Source organism: Pteronotus mesoamericanus, unplaced genomic scaffold (genome assembly GCF_021234165.1).
Source record: "Pteronotus mesoamericanus isolate MK-2021 breed Mesoamerican mustached bat unplaced genomic scaffold, CSHL_Meso_final contig_52, whole genome shotgun sequence".
NCBI classification, from domain to species: Eukaryota; Metazoa; Chordata; class Mammalia; order Chiroptera; family Mormoopidae; genus Pteronotus; species Pteronotus mesoamericanus.
In genome coordinates this window covers 7,035,402-7,047,033 of record NW_026555189.1, presented here as the reverse complement: position 1 = coordinate 7,047,033, position 11,632 = coordinate 7,035,402, and the positions used below count along the sequence as shown (strand labels likewise).

General features: G+C 38.1%; 1 protein-coding gene across 1 annotated transcript; it reads right to left on the bottom strand.

The window, feature by feature from the left end:
* Positions 1–4,535: 4,535 nt before the first annotated feature.
* On the bottom strand, positions 4,536–8,946 carry DUXB (double homeobox B). Its single transcript, XM_054579100.1, is given in 5 exon segments — positions 4,536–5,062; positions 5,065–5,130; positions 5,735–5,873; positions 7,794–7,941; positions 8,912–8,946. Coding segments are annotated over 5 exon segments (915 nt in total).
* Positions 8,947–11,632: the final 2,686 nt, after the last annotated feature.

Sequence of the window (11,632 nt, the reverse complement as noted above, 5' to 3'; positions counted from 1 at the left end):
TGAAATTTTCTAGGCCTTAAATAACTTGTACAACTTCATTAGTGAAGTATTACACTAATGCTTCATTAGTGTAAGAAGCATTTCCTTTTCATCTCCCTTTTCCCTGCAGCAGTGGGTTTTGCTCCTGGTCATTTTCCTCTTTTTTCTATTCCTTTTAAGGAGAGCAATTGAGTTGTAAAAGTTTAAGGTGCAGACCTGGCCAGTAGCTCACTTGGTTTGAGCATTGTCCCAATATGCCAAGGCTGCAGGTTGATTCCCAGTCAGGGAGTGTACAAGAATCAACCAACAAATGCATAAATGATTAGAATAACAAACTGATGTTTCTCCCCACCCCCCACTCTCTCTCTAACATCAATAAATAAAATAAAAAAAAAAGTTTAAGTTGCTGTTGAATTGTTGTTATTCTCGTTTTTGATCTAATGCTATTTGCTGGATACATGCCCACCTGCCTATGTGAGTAAGATGTATTTAGTTGCATGTAACAGAAAACAAGTCAAAGGACTTGAAACCATAAGGGGATTTATATCTTGTGTTTATAACAAGAAGTCCTCGGGTAGGGTGTCTTTGGGGTTCTGTTTTTCTCCTTTGCCATTTTTAGCTTATCTTGTGGGCTGCTCCCCTTGTGGTTGAAAGGTGGCTACTACAATTCCAACAGCAAAACAGGATTTCCTCCAGGTGTTTTCTTGGTGGGCAACCTTTCCCAGAAGCCCCTCCCAGATTTCTCATTGGCCAGAATTATGGCACATGTCCCTTCCTAACTCTTCCTGAATGAAATTGATTTGGCAGAGATAGATCAAGGCCTATCCTCCTTGGGCTGATTGTGTAACCTTTCCTGGGAAGGTGGCCTGAAAGGGGAGGGTGGATAGCCAAACAAAAGTCAGGGAGTTAGGGTTTTTATTTTGCTTCCTAAGCATACACAATTACAGCAAATACGATTTATGCTTTTCCATCAATAATCATCACCTTGAAACCTACTCTGCTTAACTTCCTGGTCTCTTCCTCTTAGGGTTTACAGCTTCCACTATAGTTGTGTCTGTCAATAAGGAGAGCTTTCCCTAGTTCTTTTGATTTTTCTACCTGCAGCTTTCAGTTTTAATAATTTACTAGCGCTGGGATCTTTCTGGGGAATGTATCAGGTGTTGTCTGAGCTCATCACTTGCCACCTGGGTCTGCCTCAGGCATGAGGTCATATATTTGTGTGCAAATATTTGAAGAGCTCACCTGGGCTCTGCAGAGAACCTTGCTGATGATTATTCTGTCTGATGGTTTATGTATTTAATTGATAGCTATTGTCCACAGTGCAGAATTAAGTAAATCAAATTATCTTCTAACATTTTAAGCCAGGCAGTGGAGTCTCTGGCTGGGTAGCCCAGTTAAGCAGTGTCCCGATACCTTGCTGTTGGGGCCAAACACCAAGGTTGCGGGTTTGATCTCCAGTCAGGGCATGTACAAGAAGCAACCAATGAATGCATAAATAAGTGGAAAAACAAATAGATACTTTCCTCTCTCTCAAATCAATAGGTAAAAATAAGTAAAACGGGCAGTGAAAACTTTTTGAAAATAGTGTCTTATACCTTTTAAAGTAGTTAAAAAAGGAAGCGATTAGATTGGGGTGGCTTTGGTACCATCGTAAACAAATTAAAACTTAAGCCAAAGCCAATGCACTTGAACCTAAGAAAATGAAATTGAAAAAGAGGAAATTTGGATACACCGACATACAGGGGATGTATACACACAGGAAACGCCATTTAAGGACACAAGGAGAAAATGGTCATCAGCATAGCAAAGAGAGGCTTCAGAAGAAACCACACCTGTAGACACTTTGAGCTTGGAATTCCATTCTTGAGAAGTGTGAGAAAATAAGTTTTTGTTGTTTAAGCTGCTCAACTGTGCATGATACCAAATCAACACTGTCAAATAATTATATCAGATCTTTTTTTCTTTTTTGGTAGATTAGTGCCACTTGCCACTATATGTGTCTGTGTGCATACATATGCATGTGAGTTTTATTTCCTAGGTGATAATGAAAGTACAGTTAATACTAGGAAAAATAACTTGGGCTGAATGTAATTTGATGACAGAAATCGATACTGCAATATTCTGACACTTGTGCTTTAAAGTATAAACATCTAGAGATACTCTTGCACATAATGCACTAGTAAGGATGTCTACATGTATATATTGAACTCATTCCATACCATCACGTGGGAAGTAAATGAACAAAAGAATGCAAACTGATAAAATGAACAAAGAAGAAATACTTTTCAAAGATACTTTTATTGTATCAGAATAAACCCAAATATGCCTTCATACACCAAAATCTATTTTTAGAAGTTAGTATTTCAAAAGAAGGGGAAAGAGTGAGGACTTCCAGTCAGGGTGGAGATGTAGGTAAACATGGCTCACCTCCCCTCACAACCACATCAAAATTACAACTAAACTACAGAATCACCATCACTCAGAACCATCAGAAATTGAGTTTAATGGAAGTTTGACAACTACAGAATCAAAGAAACCACATCCATCACACCAGTAGGAGGGGCAGAGATGTGGGGACATGAAACAGGCAGGTCCCACACCCATGTCTGGTGGATAAAAATTCAGGAGGGATTTTTCAGGTGTGAGGAGTCCTAGCCCCACACCAGGCCCCCCCAGCCCAGGGTTCCAATGCCAGGAAGATAAGTCTCCATAACTCCTGGATGGAAAATCCAGCAGGGATTGAGTTGGTGGAAGAAGCTTCTGGAGTCTCAAGCAGTTCTTAAAGGACCCACACGGAGACACTCAGACTCACGCCCTCTGAGCTCCAGCACAGGGGTAGCAGCTTGAAAGGCACCAATACCATATGGGGAGAAGCTGGAGTATCTGACATTGAGGTGAGAGCCAGGGCATAGCTTTGCCCAGACAGAAAGGCAGATGGGGCCATTGTACTTTTCCTGAGGCGCCCCCGCCCCCGCCCCCGCGCCGCCCACCCCAGCTGGCAGGTGTTATATTTGAGACTCCATCAACCTGCCTAACACTGTAAGCACCACTCTGGAGATCCCCTGAGGCTCTTCCCCTCCCAACTAGTGGGCCCACTCAAGCTGTTAATAGTGTCTTTTCCATATGAATGGCCAATGGGCATGAACAAAGGTGTGGGCATGGCCTGAGGGAGTTGGGGGTGCCTGGTGGAGGGAAGCAAAAGGGGAAAAATTGGGACAACTGTAATAGCATAATCAGTAAAATATAATTTAAAAAAAGAAAAGAGGATGGTTTTCCAGTTTTTAGATTAACCTATTGTTTATAATAAAGTGAATTTTATGGAGATATATAGATTATATAGAGATATATATCTATATATCTCTATATATACATGTATGTGAATATATATGAAAAACCTAAAAATCTCAAATAATGAGCATTAGACCATATCAATGACTATGTGGTGTTAGTATATTTTCCTTGTAATTTGGTATATTAGTGAAAGGAAAAATATACATGAAAAATAGTATTATGGATCTATCCTATCATGTAATCATTCCCTTTTCATGGTTCCTAATTCAAACCCTCAGAGCTTCAGGAAAAAACTCAGTTTTATGAACTTAGATTAGGAAATACCACACCTCTTCATTTTCTGCATGACAAACTAAGTTTGCCTTCTCATTTTGCCGGAATGGAAAGAAGTGTCGATGTGTCCCTTGTAGACCTGTTCTCACTTGGCTTTCGTTACAGTTTGTAGATATTCCAGGCACAGGAGGGTGTGGTGATTACGTAGAAGAGGTCACATTTGTCAGTAAAATGCTTTTGTTCAGAAGGATTCAGCAGATGTGTCCACTGCCTCATGCTCAGGGTACTTCCAGAGCCAGTATGGTGTTTGGAAACAATCCTTTATTCAGTGAAGTGAGTACAGAAAATAACCACTGCCCACAACACAGAGTAAAACCTTTATTTGGGTTTCCAAGTGGTTTCTCCTCCCCCCTGCATTAGTCTTGTCTTGAACAGGATGACTTAATTATTTGTCATACTTTAAATTGCACTGATCCTGCCTCCAAAGACAAGGGACCTGGACCAGGTTCCGTGAGAATGATGCCATCTTCCGTCTGAAAACGAGCTTTGCATCATGTGGAGCAGAGCTGAAAATCTTCACTGAGACACAGCTGGAATCCTGAAGTGTCCTTTTCCTGCGATTAGGACTCAGAAAAGGTGGTACCTTTTCCTGAAAATTTAGGGACTGTAGAAGTTGACCTAAAGGCTTGAGGTTTCTAACTGACAGTGACCAGAGGGAAGGGGGAAAGGGGTCATGATGAAAAGAAAGGGAAGGGTCAAATCAAAAAACATGTATAAAGGACCCATGGACAAAGACTATGGGGGAGGGGAAGGATTGAATGTGGGGAGAGTGGGTAGGGCAGGGGAGAGTAATGGGGGAGAAATGGGGACAACTGTAATTGAACAATAAAAAAAATTTAAACACAATAAAGGCTTGAGATTTTTACATACTGTTGGTGCAATTGGCCAGGGTGATGAGATGGTTCTCTAGCTGAACTTGTGTGGTGTGTGGGTCAGCGTGTCTCTTCTTGAGGGTCCCATTCTGCAGTCAGAGCCTGGCAGCACCTATCCCACCATTGCATAATGTGAGGTGCGTCCATCTGATCCAGATCCTGTGATTGATGTTTTTTGTGTTCAGGATGAGGCTGAGAATAGCCCTTCAAGTGTAGTACTTCTGTAACAGCCTGCTCTTTGAGATTCTGGCATTTGTTTTTGTTCTGGGGCCAGAAAGTAGTGTGAATATTGGGGAGGTCCCCATCTGGAGACAGCGATATTGGCATGTGGTTTGTAAGTGTCAGAGTAGAGGGAGAGTTCTCTCCTCCCTGCACAGCCTGCATGGGCTATACCATCATGACACTTGGTCCTTGTCTCACACAAGGGACAAAGGACATATAGGATGGGAATAGAGCAGGTAGAGATGTTTGGTTCTTGCTGAAAGAATTGGAGGAAGGAAAATGATGAGACCAGCCTGGGGGAGTGGACAGGTTGATTTGGTGCTGCTGAACTGTCACATCTGGTGTTGCATTTGGGCCATCTACCTAGGAATAGGCTTACTACTTCTGCTGTGCTCTGGGTATAGACATCTTTGGTCCTGAAACCACATGTAAGTGAGGAAAATGGGGAGACATGGGCATCATAAGACAAGCAATTCTGGCTGTTTCTCATACTGTGTAAGACAAAGGAGTATTAATATAGGCCTTAGTATCAGGACGGTTATATAGATATAAATAAACATACAACCCAACTGAAGTCCTAACACACTAAGCAATAGATGAATTGAAACTGGATAAAAGCTCATGTTCTAAAATCCCTTTAATTACAGTAATGGATTAACAAACAAGTACTCTTGACCAAGGTGACATTTTTCTCTTCTTTGCTGATCTGTCCATAAGAATAGAATACAAGAATCTTATTATATACACCTGTATAAATCTGAACAAGAGTTAGTAAGTCTTTGAGGGTTTCTCTGCTGATAAGCCTATGATTGTGCTTCCTAGTATGAACATTTAACATATGTTAAACCACTATACCCATAATTTAGGTAGAAGGAGTTCAATGGGGGTGATTTTGCTCTTCAGCTGAACACACTTGACATGTCTATAGATTTTTTGGGGGTGCCACAAATGGCGAGAGGGTACGAAAAAGATAGGGACTTTTTGTGGAGAATTTGTACACAACACGTGGAATCATTTTTACTCTCAACGGGACCCACTGAAGAAATGCATTTGGATCTGTGGGTTATTGCCTTGAGTGGGAGGCTGATGCTGGCACTGTTCCTGGGTTTGGTCTTTTCTTAAGGACCATTCAGACCCCTATTTTTTCTGTTTTGCTCTGTAGTTTTTAAACCAAAACTGTGGAAGAAGACATGAAAGTCATGTAACGTAGTCTGTATCATTGCAAATATCAGTGTAATTAAATAAAACTGATTTGATCAACTGTCATTGGGATAATATGCAAAAGAAAAAGGTGATGTATTATCCTAGGAATAATATAACTATTAGCATACAGTTCAAAACAGCATACAATCTGCTGTTAGCTCAAGTTAACACTTCTTTTTTGGTCATCCTCATGGTATCCCAAGTAAATTTCCCTGATTTAAAAGATACTGTTAGTTCTCTTAAAGGAAATCAGTCTTTCTCCTCCAATCTCTCTCTTACCGCAGGTCATCAACAGTTAAATATCTTCTTGGCCCCCATTACTTCTTCATAATATCATTTCATAATATGCGATATGTATGGATGTGATCTTGGAAAAGAATTTTTTTAACTGGGTAGTAGAATTAGCTACAGTCAAGACTGAACCAACATTTGTCCATATTTCCTTATATTTTATCCCATAGTCAGCAATAGATAAGAAGACTCCTAGAGATCCTGTATACCTCTTTGTGAAATTACTGTCACTAACATAAGCAAGTGAACTCTTTGCCTGTTTTGTCATTACTGGAGTTTCTAATTATTGCTGAATGTTTTATTTTTATAATTTGATAATTTGTGATGATTTAGACTATTAGTGACAACCAGTATCCAAGGAACCACTCATATGTCAGGTGTTGTGCTAAAAGGTTATATCTGTTCTCTAAAGTAATTAATCAAAATATATTTAGATAAGTTTTAAGCACAGGTGGAAACTGGAAACTAATGAATAAATTAGTGAACACTATGGCAGAGCCAACCTCATCCTTACATTGTTTTCTGGACTTTACTGTCTTCCACGTCGGTTCCAATGGGCTCAGTATCTTTTATGCAAATTAATAATTGGATATTCCCATAGGATGGGATTTGAGTAATCTGTCTCCTACATCCGGAACAAACGCATGAAGTAAAAAGAAAAATTTTTTTCCCCCATCACCTCGTCAGACTGAGGACCTTATAACAATGGCTTATTGGAGACTATATATTTGGTACAAAAATCTGAACTCATTATTTTCCTCTAAAAGCACATTTTGTCTTCATTGCTTTAAATACTGTTTCACCCAGTATAATTGTGTTGTTTATAGCTATCTTCTTGCTGACTGAAGAAATCCAGCTTAATTTCAATTTTACATCACTAGTCCTATTCAGAATAATTCAGTATGGTATTTCATACACTCCTGTTTATGAATCACATTTAAGATATTAATTTCAGAAAGATTTTATTTATTTATTTTTAGTGAGAGGGGAAGGGAGGGAGAGAGGGAGAGAAACATCAATGTGTGGTTGCCTCTTGCACACCCCCTACTCGGGGCCTGGCCTGCAACCCAGGCATGTGCTGACTGGGAATCCAACTGGCAACCCTTTGGTTTGCAGGCTGACACTCAATCCACTGAGCCACACCAGCCAGGCCTAAGATGTTAATTAAAACAAAATAAAACAAAACAAAACAAAAACTGGTCTGAAAATTGGGTATTCACATGAGCTCTTGCCCCATATTTTCCTCATAATTACATATTAATCATTATTCTGCAGTATATATTCCAATACTTAATGATACAATATTGTTATCATAGTGATCTTATTTCCTGTATTTGCTGAAATTGATTTAAATATCCCTTATTGGGAGAGCCTGGGTCAGTATATTCTCCTTCCTCCATCAGTGAATGTACGTACCCAAGCAATATTTCCCACACTAGTAGAAGATACAGAGTTCTTGTCCCTTTTGTTTTTAACATTACATAACAGGAAAAACCTTCTGGGCAACATACCTAACATGAGAGAATTGCCTGACAGTGCTGAGCCCAGATTGTCTTTTTACCTTGACTCTGACAGTTAATGAAATAGAAGCCTAATGCTTACCTGAATGCTATGCACTGGAATGCCAATTTCCTTGGCCAACTGTTTTCTAGTAGCTACATCAGGGTAAGGGTTTTGTTCAAACCATTTTTGAAGGATGTCCTTTTGACTCTGGTTGTAAACAGCCCTGTGTTGCCAGGTTGCTTTTCGTAATTTGCCCAATGAACAGAAATGTGAAGTATGAAGAATGCATTTATGGATCAAAAACTGTGTGAACATATGTCCTATGTTTATTTCAGGTTGAAAGCCTTTAGGACCAATGATTATTCTGTATTTTTACTTTAGGGATAGAGCTAAAGTCATGCTAAGTTAGAGACGTATAGTTTGGATATATATACAATAGTAAAAAATTACAACCTGTGGTCTGAGTTACCAAAGGAAGAAGTTACTGAAAATCCACAAAACTACATGCAAAGAGAATAGCAAGCAGTAGGACCTAGGAAAACTTATGAAAATGCATGACACAAGTAACACATTGAAAAAAGTAATAGTTTACATAAAATACACAAAAACTGCTACTTTTTGATAAAAATATGTTTTGGTAGAATGAAATATAAAACATTAAGTATTCCAGCTCTGACCAGGTGGCTCAGCTGCTTGGAGCATCATCCTGTACATCAAAAAAAAAAAAAAAAAGAAAAAAAAAGGTTGTGGGTTCTATCTCTGGTCCGGACGCATACCTAGGTTATGGGTTTGATCCCCAGTTGGGGTACATTCAGGAGGTACTCGATTGATGTTTCTCACATCAATGCCTCTCTCTCTCTCTGAAAATCAGTAAATGTATATATCCTTGGGTGAGGATGAAAAAAAATTTAAAAAATATTAGGCACTCCATACATATTTTTCTTCATTTAAAGTGTCAACTTTAAAACCGACAACCCACATTTCAGACTCATGGCTATCTCTTAGGTATGTTGCCTACAAGGTTTTTCCAGTTGTATAACATCTTACATTTAAAATTCCAAGCCTCCAACTTTAAAGCACCTATCAATCCCCTGATGTAACATATCACTGTAAAACACCCCTGGCTTCTGTAATTGTGATTGTGATTTTAACCTTAATAAACTCTGGAAAATATATGAAGCATGCAGTATTATTAAAGAGGAGAGCAAAAAGCAGATGGCAACTTACCACTTGCAGTGCTGTTCAAACCCATCTTGGGAAGAGGTACCTGGATTCCACAGAGACAACAGTGGGCTACTAAGCAGCTCTCCAAGACACAGGGTTTATCAATGCTGAGGATGACCCACCTGTTTCTTAAATACCCTTCTATTTAATCCTTTAAATATTTCACACATTTAGAAAGAAATCTGAAGTAATCAGGTTAAAAGGCAGTACAGATACTACCAGGCAATTTTATATCTATCATCTTTCCAAATATGACTTAGAATTTGTGCTCCTTAGTTTACATGAATACATATTTTTATATATAAACATTTTTCTTTATAATGTTTTAGACTCTTGCTTTTTAATTTGTTTTTGGCTTGACAATACTATTTATAGTGTTATATCGATATCCTGACTTCACATTGTATTTTTTCTGTTTTCTTGGCTCTTACCGACACATTTCTTTCCATTGTTGATTATATGGTTTACATGTCATCTTGGTTAGTCTATACTCCACAGTTATTAAGAAAACCCACTAATCTAGGTGTTGCTGTTAAGGTATTTTGTGGTTTGATTGAATTATAGCATCAGTTGGATTTACTTAAGGTGATTGATTATCCTTGATAATCTGGGTGGGGCTGATGTAATTATTGAGTTTTAGGAGTAAAGCTTCAGTATTCCTCAAGGAAATGAAATCACACCGTTCACAGCAGCATGCTTTCCTGCCAGAGTTTCAGCCTGCCCTTCCAAGGCTGAAACCTCATTCTTACCTATCCAGGTCTCACAAGTGTTATAAGCCATTTCCTTATAATAATGTCTTTATATGTATGTGTCTGTGTCTGTGAGCCCACACACAAGTATAACTTCACTAGTTTCCTATGCAACTTGAGTTCAGGACACTCCTGATTCTGTTTCTCTGGTTGAACATTAAATATAGAGGTTATTGGAGTGGTTCTCTAAGAACAGACTCATATGTATATTTGTATGTATTTATAAATATATAAATATAAATAAATATTTGGGTGACTTGACCAAGCAAAGGACCATAAACCATGTGACATTGTTGCTGAGGTCAAAGCAAATATGAATTGGTAGTGGAAGAAAATAGTTAATACCAGCCACTACCATTTGACCATTTGCAGAAATGTGGACATACTAGTTATGATAAACTTGTTATGAATCTGAATATATACATACAGGATATTTTTTGTTTTCTTTCTGCTGTTATCCCATAATGATCCAGTATAAGATCTATTTAAATCACTGTATTTAAGGAGTATCAAAAGAGAAGGATGCAACTCACTTAAGGGTGTTGCATTCTCTTTAGGGGAAAGGATTAGCATGTTTCTATTGTAGACAGGATAGCTATATGCCATTAGGCAGAAATATCACTGTTACTTTCAAATAAATGGAAATTATGGTTTCAGGAGAGGTGTATGGTTTATAGATTGACAAGGTGTGACAAGAAATGGTCACTGTTATGTGTTCATATGGCTAGACTAGAGATCTTTGTTATTCAAACATTCACCTAGGTGTTTCTGTGAAGGTATGATTAAAATCCATAATCACTTGACTTTAACTAAGGGAGATTATTCTATATAATAACCAGGATGGGCCTGAGTTAATCAACTGAAAGGCCAAAAGGAGAGTGGAGGCTTCCTTGAGAGGAAGAAATTCTGCCTGTTAGTAGGTGCTCATGCTCAAGAGTTCAGCCTCTACTATGAATTTCAGACTTGCCTTGCTAGTCTCCACAGTCATACAATTCAATTCCTTGCAATAAATCTCTACATGCTATATACTGATTCTGTTTCTTTGGTTAAACAGTTGAACTCTGCCTGATACAAGCACCAAACTGTTTATTTTGAAATGGTGACATTACAGGAAATAAGTATATATGTGGATTTGTCTTGAGGACAAGCCATGGGTAATGGAAAACTTCATTAAATTCTAGAAAGATAGCAACTCACATTATGACACTAAAGTTTTTGGTAAATCTATGTCAGCTGTGAAAACCTGGAAGGTAGAAAATGGTTTAAACCCTCTTGTGAATTGACTGAAGGATAACAAATATCTTTATCATGACTTATATATTCTTGGCCACTAGTGCCTGGGAACATCTAGGAAGAAATGTGCTCAGAAAGGAAAGTGTTTAATAAAGGCATACTCTATCACTATTAAAAAGAAATATATTGCCTAACAGGAAAAAGGGAAGGGGATAGAAATAATGCATGAATTACAAGGTAAGGTATACAGGTAGATTTTACACTCAAAAAAAGAAATAAAAACTTGGAGACACACTTTTCTAACAAAAATTTTACATGTAGTTAAGAAAAGCAAAAATCAAATCTGCATTGTGGCTTAAATCCTTTAAAGCAATAATTGCATTGAAACTTCTACTAACAAATCATCCCTGTATTATTTAAGAAAGCATTCCTGTAAACTGCCACAGGGAAAAAAAAGGTGTGCTATTGCTACAGACAACTGATAAGCTCAGGATATTTTAGTTAAGATGAGAGATAGAAAAATTAGGTGTAACAAACTGGGGGAATGAGCTAATTACGTCTGGAAATAAGTGCAATCAGATGGGTTAATTGGTCTTTATTTGTGTGTATTTTCCTTTATCAGTGTATCTGTATACTATTATTGGAAAATTCACATGCTTTAAAAGAAACAATTTTTTTTTGGATAAAACAGTATTTTGTGTATTTCACCTTCTTGGATGATAAATACCTAGA